The sequence below is a fragment of the Passer montanus genome, unplaced genomic scaffold, assembly GCF_014805655.1.
Source record: "Passer montanus isolate IOZ18808 unplaced genomic scaffold, ASM1480565v1 scaffold39, whole genome shotgun sequence".
In the NCBI taxonomy this organism is placed as follows: Eukaryota; Metazoa; Chordata; class Aves; order Passeriformes; family Passeridae; genus Passer; species Passer montanus.
The window spans coordinates 2,966,586-2,983,428 of NW_024368707.1; the positions used below are offsets into that span (position 1 = coordinate 2,966,586).

A 16,843-nucleotide genomic window follows, 5' to 3' on the forward strand; every position below is an offset into this window, starting at 1 on the left:
AGGAAAGATGAAGATCACAGTCCCCAGAACATCTCATCACTTTTCCCACTCTTCTGGAAATTTTGAGTTATGGTAAGTGTCAAGAATTCAGATCCTCATTACTGGTAGGTCTGCACCACTGCTGATAATTTCCTGTGTACATTTTGCAGGGAGAAGGAGGTACATTTAATAATTGCTCTTACAGATACAAAAAGCTCTTCATGGTGGTAAAAGCAAGAATTAATGTTAATGAGCTTGCTGTTAGCAAGGATTACTATTGGTGTTATGCTCACGCCTCACCAAATGCAAAGCTTGTTTATTAAGCAGACACGAGTGTTAACAGCCAAATTCTCTTCCCATGGATAACTTAGTGTTAGTTAAATGTACCATTAAAAATAACAATTTAAAATGTTAATGAAAAGAGAAGGTGTTCTTGCCAGGGTTTATCTTGTCTTCTTTAAGCCTCAGCCTTAAGGTGGTGGAGGTGAAAAGGCAAAAGCAGCTTTTCCAGGTGTGTTCAGGGCATGCACATGGAGGTGAAGACCTGGTAGTGCTGTTGTCTTTCGTGTACAGCACCACAAACCTGGCCTGTTTCCACCTCAGTGACCAGCCTGTAAAGCTCAGTACTGACCTGAATATCCATAGAGCACAGTGGTACCCCCTGCCCTGGCACTGTCCCCACCAGCTCTGCTGTGATTCTCCACGCTGCACTTCCTGGCTCTCCCAGCTCCATGGAAGGGAACAATGGTGATGGCCGAGGATTCAGAACCCATCACTTCTCTTCAGTCTCAAACAGGAAAGGTGTGGTAAGTGCTACTCATGTTCACCATCCTGCTTACACCTTGTGCTCAGTGATGTATCTCTGCTTAGCCGACTGTTTGTGCTGAGCTCTGACAGCTCTGGTTTTATTTAATTTCATACAATTTAAGAAAAGTCTGGACTCTACTGGAAACAAGGCTTACACTGTTCTACGTGCTATGTTCAAAATTAGCTATAACTTTTCACAGAATATACCCCTGCTTTGTATGAGGTCTCAAGTCTCTGTCCCGGTCAACTGTAAATAGGCAACAGGAGAGACAGTGGAAGGTGACACAGAGGCAGAGAAGGCAACACATAAGTGTGGGCAGAGCAGACCCAGAAATAAGAAGCCCTGGTTTTTCATTCTCCAGCAGTGAGCAAGAATGAAACTATCTCTCTTTCAGAGATGCAGCCAGGCTCTCCTGCAACCCAGGCTGAGCCTGGCCATATGCAGCCACGTGCTGCTGCCCTGGTGTGTCCTTGAGGCTACCAGGAAATAGAGATCCTCCCACTGGGAAAAGGACAGTGATGCCAGGCTGTGACAGTGGGGTGGCATTTACATGACACAAAAATTACTACAGCCACTATTTGGCTGTAGATGTCCTGGGTTGTCCAACCCTCACATTTAAATTGCCTAGGTGCCCCTTTCCCCTTTGACTAGGATTTTTCTGCTTCTTGGTTTCTTCACCCCTTTGGCTGTGTTTGCTTGAAAACTTGCCCAGGCTACTCTGCTGCCCTCTTCCTCCAGCTCCCTTCTTACTTATTCCTTTCATGCTTGCTTGTGACCATGGCACAAGACTCCTGCCCCTCTTCCCCTTGTCCTGACCGCTCTCATTCCAAGCCCCATGTCCTCACCATTCCCCTGCTTCTCCACTCCCTCCTTGTTATAAAACCCGACCTCTCTAGTGCTGCATCCTGCTGTTTTCTGGCCAGCATCTTATGTCTCCTTGCCCTCCACCCCCCTTCTCTCTCTCTCCACCATCTCCACCATCATGCTCTGTCTTTTGTTGTTCCTGTCCTGTGCTTGCCTAAGCAGCTCAGCCTCAGCTCATTCCTTCTATCAGCTTCCTTGTTCTTCCCCTCCTGGGACTGCAGTCTTGATCCCAACCTCCATCTGTGCACACACATACAATCATGCAATTTAACTAATTAAAAAAACCCAAACCAAACAAGAAGCTGAAGGCAAGTGCTGACTTCAGGGGTGTGCACTGCAGTTTTGTCTACGGCATCTCCTCCTGGCAGCCCCATGTCACATCTATTTCCAGCCAGCCTGCTCTCTTCCTCCTCAGGCACTGCACTGAAGGGGTCAGACTGCTTGGGGTGACACAGCATCCTCAGTCCCAAGCCACTGGTCTCTGCCCCACTTGCAGCACTGGACCACCTTGCCCCTCCAAGGATAGTGAGGGAAGGGGTATCTTGGCCCATGTTCCCCCTGTGGGCTGGAAAGTCATCACTAGACATTATCAGAGAGCAGACAAGCCAGAGTATGCAAGGAAGGGAGGGGAAATGAAGAAACATTGCCTCCTTTTCATGTTTATTTAATTTTTGTATTTTTTTGTAATTTTTTTTAAGATCACAGAAGAGCAGAGCATTCATACATGTAAAGAAACAGAAACGAGATAACAGAAGTTAAATACATTGAGAAAAGAAAAAATAAAAAGCATATTTTTTAATTTTTATTCCATCACTGGGTTTTGTTCATTTGTTTGTTGGGTTGTTTAGTTTTTTTGATTGGTTCTTTTACACACACACTTGCGCTTTTAAAATTTTCTTTTACAGAGCTAGTTTCAAAACCAAAACAATGGCAAAAAATAAAATGGTCATTTTCTCGTTTCATTAAAGAGAAGTTCAGCTCATGTCTACGGTGCTGGGGAAAAATATATATAAAGATATAGATATATATATATATTTATATGTATATAACACTGTTAATGAGGAGAGTTCTAACCACCCCACCGTGTAGCAAGAAGAAGGGACTGGCCTTCATTCTCAAGGTCTAGAGGATGAATCTTGGCTCCAGCTGGGAAGGTTGAATGATTTGGGAGGTGGCATTGTGGAGACAGGTTCCTGCTCTGTGCCCCCTCCTCCCTTTCCTGGCACACACGTGTGCTCCCGCAGGCACGGGCACAGGCACGCCTGTGCCTTCTCCTGGCTCCTCAGGAGGTCACAGCGTAGCAGTGTGTCACAGGCAGAGCCACGGCCAGCAGCAGGTGGCTGAGCACCTGCCTGGCTGTGTGTGGTGCAGGGTGTGGGGAAGGAGAGCGCCCCAGGAGCACTCCTGTAGCATGTGCGCTGTGGAGCTGGCGGGCGTGTGCGTATGCGCCTGTGTGTGGCCAAATGGGGAGCAAATGTCACAATTCTGGAGAAGGACAGCCCCACCTGGGACGTGCTCTCCCCAGTGGCTGGCTCCTAGGTAGGCCTTGCTCCTTGTCTCCACCCATGAGCCCTCTGTTACGTACAGAACTATCCACACGCCTTTCCTCAGGACACGGCTGGAGCCACCGTGGTGCCACACTGCTTTACTCACTGAGGCCCCTTTTTCTGCATGGTGAGCATGCCTTGAGAGGCCAGGATGGAGCTCCTGATGACCATGAAGACAGGCAGGGAAAGAAGGGCCTACTTGGGATGCAATCTCTGCCCCTTCTCCAGCTGCGCTGCCCAAGGAGCGCTGCTGCTCATGCATCCCCTACCACCTGTGCTGCAGTCATGTCCCCCTGTCACTGCCCCCTCCTTCTCCACTTCTACAAGGCTTGCAGGGCTGTCTGAGTTGCTGTGGCACCAGCTAACCCAAGCCTGCAGCAAGTGAAGGACTCTTTGCTTTCCACCTGCCTGGGCTAATTAAGAGAGCTGCTCCTCTTGCCAAGGCCTGGCTTGGAGATTTCCTTGCCTCACTCCATCACCTTGACCCACAGAGGTACAGAGGACCACACCGATGTACTCTCACCAAGATGAGTTCTGCTCCCCGTTACAGCGAGTGAACCAACAAGCAAGCACCATATGTTGCCCTAATGGAAGCCAACCATTAGGCAAAATTCTGGAGGCTGTGGGAACTGCCCGATCACTGTTCTAGCAACTTACAAGAAGGAAAAGTGAAAGAGGTTTTAGTGGTGTGACACAGCTCTTAGTCAGCAGTCATGCAATTAAAAAAAATCATCTTCTGGGCATCCCACTGGAAATGAAGCCACTCTAAGATTAGCGTTGAGAGGCCATGGTCTCCTCGCTGGTGAACCTGAGAGTTCTGCACATGGATGATGGACAGCACTCATCCCTACCTTTTTCCACCGGCATCACAGCTTGGAAATCACCATCCAGCTTCTCCATCACTTCCCTGCCTCAAGTTTTGCTCTTCAAATAGGACAGTTTGCTCCCGGCATCCCTGACTCAAGAAGTTTTGTGTCCTTGAGTGAGAGAAGCAGTAAGATTGTTCACCATGAGGAGAGAGAGAGAGAGAAAGAGAGAGAACTGCTCACCCTCCTGGCATCTCCTCTGTCATACTGTCTTGGTCAGCCATCCCCCATGTCAGTTGCTACATCACATCAAGCACCATGATGATTTGGGCTGCAGGTCAGTGTGCTTGGAGGAGAGGAAGCAGAGGTGTGAGGGGTTGGGAGGAGAAGAGGTGTTTCCCTGTGCCCATAGATTCCCTCACCAGGGAAGGGCAAAATGATGAAATGCTGCACAAAAATTGAGCTGAAATATCATCTGCTGGTGGGTCTGTGAAGGATTTAGCATAACTCCTCCGACTTCCCAGATCCTCTTGTTTCATCAGGACTTTCTGCTGCTCCCCCAAATTCCTTCCACATGTGTAGCTTCTACTCAGCCTGGAGACCACATGGCTTTTGATGGTGGCTTTGTTCGTGCTGTGTGGTTGGACTTTGAGAACAGGGTTGCTCAGACAGATGGTCTGGGGGCATGGCCTGGATGCACCTGGAGCTAAGAAGAGCTGGTGGGGCTTGGATGTTCTTTGACTGCAAATGGGTCAAGCAGCAGTGCACGAGCGATCTGCCCAAGTGGTGAACAGTCAGTGGTGTGAGAAAGATGTGCAGACAAAGACTAACTCTTGACACAATGCATGTCACCAATGAGATCTCCATGAATGGCACGTTCACATGCACTCGGGGTTAGCATGGGGCGACACAACTTCACTGGTGAGGAAATCGGGTACGGGGGAGGAGGAGAGGGTGCATCACTGAGCAACGAGCTCACGAGTGCGGGGCTGCAAACAAACAGAAATGAACACAACTGCCAAGATACAGGTGTCGGCCGGCTGGAGCATCCCACGTTGCCCTTCCCAGCCGTTCAGAGACAGGCGTTTGCTTCGTTTTCCATCTGACCAGGCACACGCTCCAAGCAACATGCTACAATCATGCATGGAGTTCATGTGGCTCGGGGTGGCTGCATTTCCCCTGCCCAGTTCCTTTCAGAAAGACTTGCCTTCACCCCTCCTCTCGGTCATCCGAAAAGGGTTAGAAATCTGCTAGCAATTATGGGGCCATATATGAAATCTAAGTTTTTGTTCCTCTGCTTTGACATTACCAGACATCTCATGTAACTCTTGTAATATTTACAAACCAGTAGGAGAAATACAATTTTTTTTCCATTTTGTTCATATCTTTTTATAACACTAAATGTTAAATCTCCATCAATCAAACACAGTTACACTGACAAGCTCAAGGAACTGGTGTCCCATTCCAAACACCCACCTTCCTTGGTCCCCGACCAGCTGAGAGGCAGCAGGAAGCAAGAACACAGCTTTTTGGGAGGTAATGGGAAAGACAGTGATGCAAATGGGGAAAAGAGATGATAAGGATAAAGAGTTTCAGAGAGAAGGGCCTGAGACACGAGAAAAGCCATTGCAACATCTCCATTGGAGGATGGAGGGGAGAAAGAATGGGAAAAGGCATTAGATCTTGCCTGTGTTTCCTATATTCATCTGGCCTCACCTCTCAAGAGGTGCTTTGAGCAGACCCTCAAAGTTCAGGAGAGCTTGAGTTCAGGAGAAACAGGGGGATTTTTACAGCACCCTGTGAGGCCCACTGCAGCTCACAGGGTTAGATTCTTGGAGGAAATCAAGCTCCAACCTACCCACAACATCCCTAGGAACAGACATTGCCAGGAGTAGGGTCCCAGCACTTATGCAGAGAACAGGCATACTTGGTAGCTTTTCTCCAGAGAGGCCTGCAATTAACTGGCTTTCACCCTGTTTTACAGCCATGCAACAGAGGCAAAGATCTGCCCAGGGTCTGCAGGAAAGAGCAGATCCCAGCGCTGAGGCTGGGGCCATTTCCCCCACTAATGGGCAGATGGCTTCAAAAAATGAATGCCCTGCTTTTAGTGAGATATCTCCCTTTTAACCATGCACCTTAACATCTAAAAAAACATCCCCTCAAAACTCCTTTGAACCAAAGTAGATGTGAGATAATGAGGTGCTGGGACTCGATGACCGCCACCACATGGTAGGGGTCTGATGTGTGTGACCCAGTGCCTAGGAGTGACCCCACAGTGACAAAAACAGATGCAGAGAACACATGGGACACCAAAGAACCTAAAGTGGGCTTGACTCAGCCCTCAGGAGCAGCCTGCCACAGCAAGACACTGCAGGCTGCCCACTTTTTTCAACACGCCTGTGGCAATAAATCCAGGCATAGGTACAGCCCCAAGAAAGAGCACTGTGGTGTTTTCCCTCGTGCCAGTGTGCAGGAAAGGGTGCAGCTCCCAGACCTGGATTCTGGGACCAGGATCAGCTCACAGCTGTACCAGGGGAAAGAGGAGGCTTGCTGCAGCAGAAAATCTGGACTTGTTACTAAGACTCTGATTTCGATGGCTCTCCTGAAGGTTGGGCACAAGGACTGGGACGTCTGAATGCTCTGAAGGATGCAGGGCATATTTTTTGTAGGCTGACAGACACCAGTCTCCAAAGGAAATGTCCAAGTCCCATCAATGACTGTCCTATTTTGGAGGAAGTGAGCCATCCCTGGATGCCTTGGGTGGATTTGAAGTACCAGTTGCCCACTTGCAACTTGCACCCTTTTGCAGGTATGGCTTTAGGGTCCGGAGGAGCATAAATTACCACCATCCAATCCCACAGCAGCTCTTGCAATGCCCAAATTTCAGCCTCTCATGCGTCTCTTTAAATTTCCTTGCACTTCGGGCAGCCTGGGAGGAGCCCTTGACTGCCTGCTTAATTGGTTGCCTGCTGCTTCGTGGAACAGCTGAGCTCAGCAGCGCCGGCAGTGCCGCAGTGCAAGGCAGAAGCCTGACCGGACTGTGCCCCACCCATGCAAAAGTGGGACGGGCTCGCAGGCAGCAATTCCCACTTTCCTTCCTGGCAGGGGACCACCTGGCGGGTATCCCCTCCCACACATTGCAAGGCCAAGCTGTTTCCCCCTTGCCTGCATGTAAGCACGGCTGCCAAGCGTGCGGCCACTGCCTCAGTGCCCAGGGCAAAGACAGAGGAGCAAACTGGCTGCTGCTTGTAAAACATTCTGCTGTCCTGGGATGGTCACTTGACTTCACTGGGCTAAATCAATCTCTCTCCTGTACATCCCTCTCTCCAACAAAGACCTACCTGATAAACCCTGTGTTTTATCATCTTTGCTGCTGGTGGATACTATGGCTTGTGATGGGCCAGGGGACACTGGAGTCTTCTCCCCACTGCCCCCACCCACACACGGGCACTGCACTGTACTGCTCACTCTGGCTCTTGCAGCAAACCTTGTGCTGGTGTGGCAAATTCCAGCCGCTACCCAGCATTTTCTCAGTCCTGTTTCTCACAGCTTTTTCTCACCTTGGGAACCACTAAAGCCTCTCTTGTGATGCTGTCATGGGAAGTGTGGGGCACTCTCCACCAAGACCAGCACCCTTGAGATAACAGAAGAGCAGGGGAAATTGTGCTGCCCACTTCTTTTCTGCATCATTTTAAGCTCTTTATTTGTAAGCCCAGGATTTTGGACCTGATATTTGTTTTATTTCTTACATTCACAGGTCCTGGACATTTTCTGACCCAATTTCTTTTGAATGTGGAATTTGCAGTGAGTTTTGTAATAACAGTGGTATACAGCACACACACATGCACACACACACACACACTCACCCTTACACAGTCTACATTTCCTTTTATACCGGGGAGGACAGTAAGAGCAAAAACAACAAAGCAACAAAAAAGGGTATGGCTCTATTTTTGCATGTCTACCAAAATGGTTAGGAATGACCAGATTGTGGTTTTCATGTTGAGGTATTGTTCCTATGCACACTGTCCCTAAGAGGAATGGCAACTTGGTGATATCCAAGGTCTCATCACTCATATCCCACCGGCCCAGCCTCCCATCCCCAGGTGGAATGGTGACTGCACTCTTCAGTCCATAGTGTTGTAGGCCAGTCCTCGTTTCTTCTGCTTGCTTGCACATGACAATTGCACATGAGTGCACACCCCCATGTGCATGTGCAAGCACTCATGCATAGCATGGGCTGCTATGCTGGTACCTGGGGGCTGAGAGCCAAAGAGGTTGGAGGTGGGAAAGGAGAAAAAGGCTAGACAAGGGTGCAGACTGACTCTTACAAGCAAGGTGGCCAGAAGACAAAAAGCCAGTGAGGACACAGGAGAGGGGACACAATGTGAACCTGTTTTGCAGCTGCTCCTCTCTCCTCACCCCTCTTCTCTGCCTAAGTGATCTCTCTGCATCTTGTCTCACACTTACAAGGCAGGACATTATCTACAACAGGATGAGCATATGTACACATGGACTGTTCATTTTGCATGCTTAGAGAGAGCAAGAGAAAGAGAGAAAGAGTGAAGACGAAGCAAGAGCCACACATGCATGCACGCACGCACACAGGCATACACAGGAGAAAGAGAAAGACACCTGGTTGAATTGAGGGGGGGGGAAGGAAGAGGATTTTAAAAGAAAAAAAAAAGAAAAGTAGGCTTTCAGTAGAGTTGACATTGCTTTAGGTCAGGTCTGTGGGGGAGATGTTGCATGAAGGAGGGGACAGGGAATAAGGTGTTTAGCAAGGGCTGGGTGCATATGAGCACAGGGTGAAGTGAAGAGAGGAAGGAGGAAGGGGTTCTTCACAGGACACCAGTGTACAGAGAGCTTCAGGTGACTTGCTCTGGTTTGTGGCTGTTATTTTTTTTTTCTTTTCTCTTTTTTTTTTTTTTTTAATTTGTTTTTAAAAGTATGAACTGGCTGAGCATTAGCTCACAAAAATGACCCAGGGCATCCAAAAAGTTAAATGGCTATAGACACCGAAGCAAAGACCTCTTTCTGCAAAAGAAAGAAAGAGGAGGAAGGAAGGAAAGTGAGGGAGTATGGAAAAGAGGAAGGAGGAGAGAAAAGAAAAGGGATCTTCTTTTTGATTGGCTTTGCAGGTTTTGTTGGATTGTTTACATTGCAGCATCCTCTGGCGACAAGATCCTTGCTGGTGCCCCATTCTCTCCCTCGCTTCATGTTGCCTCCTAGGCAGTCGATGACTTGACAGCTGGCTTTTCAGGTTTTGGATTAAAAGTTGCTGAGTCTTCTTTGCTGTAATTTTTCCTCTCCCCCCTCTTCGCTCCTGAACACACAAAAATTGTGAAAGAAACAGTCGTCTCTCTCTCTCCCCCCCTCTTTTTTCTCTCTCCCCTCTCTTCGCTCTGTCTCCTGTATAACGCATTTTGTTTTGTGTGTTGTTGTTGTTGTCGTGTTGTTTTTTAATTATTATTAATATTATTATTATTTTAATTCTGATTTGTATTAACATTTGCTGAGTAGGCAGAGCAGGGATGCTGCCAGAAGCCACAGTGGGACGGCCAAACTCATGGAGCCGTTGTCTACTCTCCCTGTGCCGGGTCCTGCAGGGTGCGAGAAGGAAGAGAAAAGAAGACAAGATTACACGAGGCTGGGTGAGATGTGGGTGACACAGGAACACAGCACTTCAGTCCCAGGCTGCTCCTGCAGTGGTGGGTTTGGGCTGCAGGGCACGGCCACCTTCCCACCTTGGTGAGCCTCCCTCCAGCCCAGCTACAGGCTGCAGCCTGCCAGCTCATCTGCATCCTCCCTCCCTCAGCCCAACACTCCGATGGCATGAGGCTCTCCCTAAACAACACCCATGCTGGAGGAACAGGGCCTGGAGCAAGCGGAAAGGCTCAACCCTGGCTGCTGACCACATCCCCGCCGTTGCTGTGCCTCCAGCTGGGAGCTGTTTGCCTTCCAGTGCAGGGATATGGTTCACCCCTTTGCAGATGAAGCCCCTGGTCACCTCCCCTACACCTGCCCTCTCCGCTGCCTTCCCAGTGGTGGCACTGAGATGCCAGGACTCGTTGTAATTCTGCGCAGTGGCCAGTACCTGTCTGCAGGCAGACACCAGCTCCACAGGAGCTGATTCATCACTGTGGTCCGATCAATAAAATATGGGCCCAGCCAGCAAACACCTCCCCTCCATCCCAGGGCTGCACCATAATGATTTGTTTCTGAATCGGGGTGGAGGAAGGCTTTGCTGTGGCACTTACAGCCCTGTGACACGACACCTGTGGGGTGAGGGTGCAGGGTATGCCGGGGACTTTGATTTTTCATGAGGGTGGAAAATGAAGTTGCACGTGTGTGCATGCGCATCCGCAGGCACTGTCAGAGGGGGCAGGGAGGAGCGCGCTGCTGCAGCAACAAATAATGCAGCCTCACTCCGGGAATATTAAGTGCTAACACTCCTGACATCTTCTCATTCATCCTCTCATTTATGGGTTGCCTTTTCTGGATGGCTTTAATAGCAGTGATGCTGTTTGAAATTCACCCTGCAATCCCAAGCCTTGGCAGCCTTTTCTTTATAACTGGTCAGGGAGCTGCACGTGGCTGTGGGTCTGTAAAAGCAGGCTCACCATGCACATGTGCACGCAAAGTGCTCATGTATGTATGCATGCACGCACATGTACGTGTACATTTATACGTATATGTGCCTGTAAGATGCTGGAGTGTGGAGATGGAGATAAGGTTTTATGTTGGAACTGATCCTGCTGTGGAAGAAAGAAGTCATGCTTACTACCAAGAAAAGCTGTTTCTGATGGCAGAGGGGAGCCAAAAAAATTTTTTTAAAAGGCCCTGTTCAGAAGAGCTCCATGAGACTGAAGTACAGTTGCTCCCTCACAACTGCAGAAGTGAAGAGCCCTGCTCTCCTGGCTGGAGCACAGGTGCCACAGGCTTGCTCCGCAGTGCAGTCACTATTAAACTCCAGCTGGTGACTGACTAAAAGGCAGCAAATGCAAGAGGGATGTCTCCAGAGTCCCTCAAATTCCATTGCACTTTCACTTGTCTGATTACTTCCTAAGGTAGCTGACTAGAGTAGCTGTTTGTGCCCCAGTTCTATTCTTTCATTATTAAGTCAGTATGTGCTGATTTGTGTGGAAAATTTATGTTCCATCCATGGCTTCTTTTTTTCAGCTAGTCCACGTGCAACTTTTGTGGTTTGTCACAGAAATCCTACAACACTGGGGTTTTTTCCCATTTTATTTCCTCCCCTAAACTTGGGAACAAGTTTCAGTTCAGCTACTACTCCTACCTCACCTATGTTTCAGAAAAAGTATCTGTCACAGTCAAATAATGGTGTGGAGGCTGTTTGGAACCTTTTGCATCCCTTTTTGGCACAAAACATGAATCCTCTGGCCCAGCAAATAAACAAGAGCACACCAGCCAGGGTGTGGTGCTCACAAAAAAATTTCAGCCACCACATTTTTACTATCTGGCTTAAATACTATTTGTCTTTACACATACATGGACATGTACATAACATACTAGTGACAACCATTCCTCCTCTTTGCCACTTTTGTAGGGTGTCCTTGCAACCAGAGCAAGGGCATTTGCACCAATGGTGGCAAGCACTGCACACCAAGCACAGCAGAGGCAAGGGGACATTTGGCCTTGGCTGGGTACTGCTGCCTAAATGTGTCTAAATGCATGGGCCAGAGTTTGTGAGCTTGGTTTGGACTGGGGGCAGAGGCATGGCATGGTGTGGTAGTGGTGTGGTGAAGAGATGAGCCTCTGCAATGTCTAGGTGTAAGAGAGGACACACAAAGACATGTGGTGTGATGGAGGACTCAGAAGAGGGTCACACCAGCTTCTCTTCTGCTTCAGCTTGTGTGTATAAGTTGAAGGGCATTTGAAAAGCCAAAACTTCCATCTCCAGAGATGAAAAATGATACTTGTTCTCATGGCTCCCTGCATGTCCCAGTCAGATGGCTGCAGAAACCTCTCCATGTGCAGAACTGATCATCTTCTGTGCCACACCACAGGCTAACACCAGCAGCTGTTCTCACCAGCAGGCTGTGCAGGTGTTGGGCAGTGTGTTAGGCTAACTGGGAGCACTGGGATCCAGTGTGGCCTCTGCACATAATCCTGGGGACCACATGGAATCTCTGGGTTTTACAGCACAGCTAGCTACAGTACACGCCGTGGGTGCTACATTTACTGTCACAAGTACTGTAAAAATGTGGGAAGGTTATAATTCTATCACAAAATAAAGTTTTGGAGGACAACAGCTGCTCAAGTGTAATAAGAAAGAGAGTGAAAGTGCTGGAAGAAAGTAAAATGCTTTCCTTTGTGCGAGATTTTCTGCAGGAAATAGCATCCATTTTCAATTCATTCTATCACTGTCACCCTCCCTTCCCCGGCACACCTCAGGCTGTGTCAGCCCACGTTTGCATGACGACTTCTCCATGTGTGCGCACGCTGCCGCTGTGGGCTGTGCATGCCCCTGCCGCACCCACACGGCCACGGGCGAGCGCTCACGCTGGGGGGACAGTGCCAGCCCCCACGGCGGCCACGGTGCGCTGCAGAGCCGCACACGTGAGCGCACACCCCGCACCGCACGCTGCCCTCCCCTAGCGTGCCCACCCCGCGGCACGGCGGGATGTGCACATGTGGACAGGCACGCGTGGGCACAGCTCCCCCAGGTGCGCACACCGCAGCCCCCGAGAGCACAGACCCACCCACAACCCCTCACCCCTGCGGCCCCCAGCGCACAGGCCCCTCGCAAACCCCTCGCCCTGCAGCCCCCTCGCCCTCCCGCACACCCCCCTCGTCATCCCGCACACCATCCCCTCACCGTCCCGCACACCATTCCCTCTCCATCCCGCACACCATTCCCTCTCCATCCCGCACACCATTCCCTCTCCATCCCGCACACCGTCCCCTCGCCGTCCCGGTCCCGCGGTCTCCGGCGCCCTCTGGCGGCCGCCACGCGGAGCCGCCCCCGCCCGGTGGGGACCCGCAGGAGCCCCTCCCGAAAGATCCCGGCTGCCCACCCCTGCTCCCTGCCCGCTGGCACCGGGAATTTCGGGGCTGTCCCTGCGGTCTCCCGCTTCGGTGACCTTGAGCCTGTGCTCTGGGAATTTGCTATAATATCCCGGGCTATTCATTCCCCGCCCCGGTAATTGGGCAGCACTGTCAAGTCCGTGACCATGCAACAGCTTTGAAGGGGAGGAAATTGGGTTTCTGATGATGATGATCTAATATGAATATCTGGAAGCATTTCACAGCTCAACCCCTCAGGGACCCCAGACCCTAAATGCTGACCGAGTCAGATCCCATTAAGTAAATCAAGAAGGACTAGACTGAAAACTCTCAAGGGTAGAACAACTGCACTGCTCTTCCTTGCTCCAAATATGATATATTTGGATTCCTGGTGCAGAGGCAGCTGGAGCCCTGCTATGGTGCCTAATTGTGCAGCAGCTTCATGGGACACTGCATCCTGTGTTTCTGAGGCTTCATTGGTGCTACATGTTCAGCCTGGGTGATCTACATTGGTGCCATGCCACAGGATATGGCCAAGAATTAGAGAGTTGTAGTTCTCACATGGCTGAAAGGGACCATGTGCTGCCCCCATCCAACCCCTCTCCCCAACACAGTGTAAACCTAGCTGCATTCTTAAATTTAATGATGGGAAAAATGGAGCCATGCCACGGTGACCTCACTGCTCCTGCCACACCTGCCCGTCTTAAGCAGTCCAGAACAACAGCCTGGCATAGAGAGGCTCCAGGAGTCCCCCCTAATGCTTCTGGGAAAACTTCCACATACTTCTGAGTGAAGATGCAGAAGGGGTGGCAAGACCCCTCAATTTGGGACATCAGTAGTTTCACCTAGTGCCTAACACTCCTGCAGGCAAAGCATTCCATTCAGCAGGGGCAGAAGAGTTGGTGCATGCTCCCACGTGCAGAGGGCTGCAAGCCATGGTTTCACTAGAGAGGCCATGGGGTGTGTGCTACTGTACCAGGCTTGGCGTGGGATAGCTGTAGTGCTTGTGTGTGTGTGTGATGGTTCAAGAAATGCTCCCACTCCCATGACGAGTGTAGGGTAAGACACAGTGAGAAGGATGGGGGGACTTGAATTAGATGGCAGAGGAAGGTGAGGAAAGCAGGGTGCTGCTTGCATTCAGAGCAAACCACAGCCAGATGGCAAAGCCAAAAGCTGCTCTCATCCTCAACATCCTCAAAAACAGCCTGAGGAACACAGCACAAGGTGGGTCAGTCCAAAGGTCTTGTCTAACCTTCAGTTCTGTCCTCTGTGGGGGCCAGCCAGGATCATGTGGCCAGCATGGCATCATAGTGGCCTACCTCAGCTGCTTCAGAGTCGTTATGAGCCAGCAGAAGCTGCACCCCTTTGGGATTAATTTCTTCTTCTGTGAACTTGTCTGGTCACTTCTGGACTGCCTGGAGCTTTCCATATGCACAGCCTCCCTCAACTCTTTAAGAAGCACAGCAGCAGTCAGCTGCCAGCAATGACATTGTGGCCCCACATTAAATTTGGGTGCTACGTTCTCCTGTGACTTTAGGACCTTGGCATTAACAGGTGGCTTGGCACGCCGCCTGCTGTTAGTTGCTACCTGAACTGGCTAGATTAAAACTGTCTCAGTCACTCCTTGCTCTGCAGCCTCCTCTGCTGACTACGGGAGAGCCAGGCTAAGGAAACTGCTCAGTGTGGGAAGAATTAGCTGTGGACTGTTCAGGTCTTCCCAGGAAAGGGGAAGAGAGTTTTTTTGTCATGAAAACTTTCAACACACCCAGCTTCTGCAGCAGTGTCGGAGGCTGGAAGGCTAGCCCTGCACAGGCCCTGCCTCATGGCTTGTGTTGGCCTCTTAAAGCCCACAGTACCCACTGGGGGCTGGGGGCTGCATGAGGAGGTGAAAAATACATAAGGGCATCTGGGCAGAGGCACGGGAAAAGGCTACTATGACGAGAGATATAGGAAGGGGGTAATGTGGACTGAGGTGACAGGATGAACCTCGCACTTGTACCAATGCTGGGCTACAGCAAAGGAAATGATACCAGGGAAGATCTTCAGCTGAAATGGCAATATTGGAATGCTCAGCTCACGACATGGAAGAGGGCAAGGGGAGGAGAGTCAGCCAGGGTGAGGATGGGGACGATGTTATGAAAGCACAAAGGTTAGGTAAGTAATGAGAACAGGTCCTGGGAAAAGGGGAGATAAAGAGAAGAAATTAGGTCCTGACCAGGCAGAGGAAAGCAAGGATGAGGGAGACAGGGAGAGGAGAGTGATGGTGCTTATGGGAAGAGGGCATCAGTACCAGGACTGCAAAGGCAGGCGGGCAGTATCAGCCCGGGCTCAGAAGTGCAGGGGGAAAAGTGAGGTTTCCAGCAAGCCTGTTCGGGTATGGACGTGGTGCCTGGAGCTCAGACGCCAACAAGCAAGTCCGAAAAGGGAACGAGCAGGCAGCAAGCGAAGGTGTGCTGCCAGGGCTGTGGCCTCATGCAGGGGAACAGCGCTCGTACTCGTCATGTCTGTCACCCTCCCTCCCTCGGCCGGCGCTCGCTGCGGGTCCCCCTGTCCCCCTGTCCCTCTGTCCCCCTGTCCCTCTGTCCCCGCCCGGCCGCCGCCGAAGCGCCGCTCCTTCCCCGCGAGGTGGCAGCCGAAGGACACCAAACCTGCCTCGCGATCCAGGCAGCCTCCGGGCTGGGAACGGCACGGAAACACTGGGAATGACACCCGGACTAGGCGGCTCGCTGCTCGGGTATGGACGTGGTGCCCGGAGAAGCTCAGATGCCAACAAGCAAGTCCGAAAAGGGAACGAGCAGGCAGCAAGCGAAGGTGTGCTGCCAGGGCTGTGGCCTCATGCAGGGGAACAGCGCTCGTACTCGTCATGTCTGTCACCCTCCCTCCCTCGGCCGGCGCTCGCTGCGGGTCCCCCTGTCCCCCTGTCCCTCTGTCCCCCTGTCCCTCTGTCCCCGCCCGGCCGCCGCCGAAGCGCCGCTCCTTCCCCGCGAGGTGGCAGCCGAAGGACACCAAACCTGCCTCGCGATCCAGGCAGCCTCCGGGCTGGGAACGGCACGGGAAACACTGGGAATGACACCCGGACTAGGCGGCTCTGCACACCCGGCTCCCCAGGGCACAGGGCAGGGTGCCAGCCCCGAGCCACCGCCGCCGAGCAGCCACGGACGGACACGTGGATGTGGCACGGAATCTGGTCCCCATCAGCCTGCATCTTTCTACAACCACCACATCTGCAGCCTCGGCAAAATCTCTTTGGAAGACACATAAAAAAGCAGGATATCTATCCACTACGGCAGCAGAAACCGAGGGTGCAGGGGGTGGTGGTGAAATTTGCAACCCATTCAACTTATTACACTTATTCTTATGATGGGCCCCCAGCATGAAAATGGACTTGTGGCTGTGAGTCCAGAGAAGGGCCATGAAGATGCTCAGAGGGCTGGAGCACCTCTCCTATGATGACAGGCTGAGAGAGGCAGAGTTGTTCAGCCTTGAGAAGAGAAGGCTCTATGACTCCTAACCATGGTCTTCCAGTACCTAAAAGGGGCTGACAAGGGTTGGAGAAGGGCTTTTTGTAAGGGTGTGTAGTGATAGGACAAGGGGTCTTACACTGAAAGAGGGTAAATTTAGATTGTATATAAGGAAGAAATTCTTCACAATGACAATAGTAAGGCATTCACAGAAACTGTGGATATCCCATCCCTGGTGGGCAGTTCAGTGCCGGATTGGATGGGATTTGAGCAACCTGGTCTAGTGGAAGGTGCCCTGCCCATAGCAGGGGATTTGAAACTAGATGGTCTTTAAGGTCCCTTCCAACC

The 16,843-nt window shown here is 51.0% G+C and overlaps 1 protein-coding gene across 4 annotated transcripts in view; it reads right to left on the reverse strand.

The window, feature by feature from the left end:
- Nucleotides 1-2,338: 2,338 nt before the first annotated feature.
- The window catches only part of LOC120506418 (limbic system associated membrane protein), a 996,252-nt gene continuing 981,747 nt past the window's right edge, over nt 2,339-16,843 (reverse strand). For all 4 annotated transcript variants that reach the window (XM_039717979.1, XM_039717978.1, XM_039717980.1 and 1 more), the window contains one exon: nt 2,339-9,607. In XM_039717979.1, the coding sequence (XP_039573913.1) occupies nt 9,510-9,607 (98 nt within the window). In that variant the 3' untranslated portion in view covers nt 2,339-9,509. The remainder of the gene's footprint in view (nt 9,608-16,843) is intronic.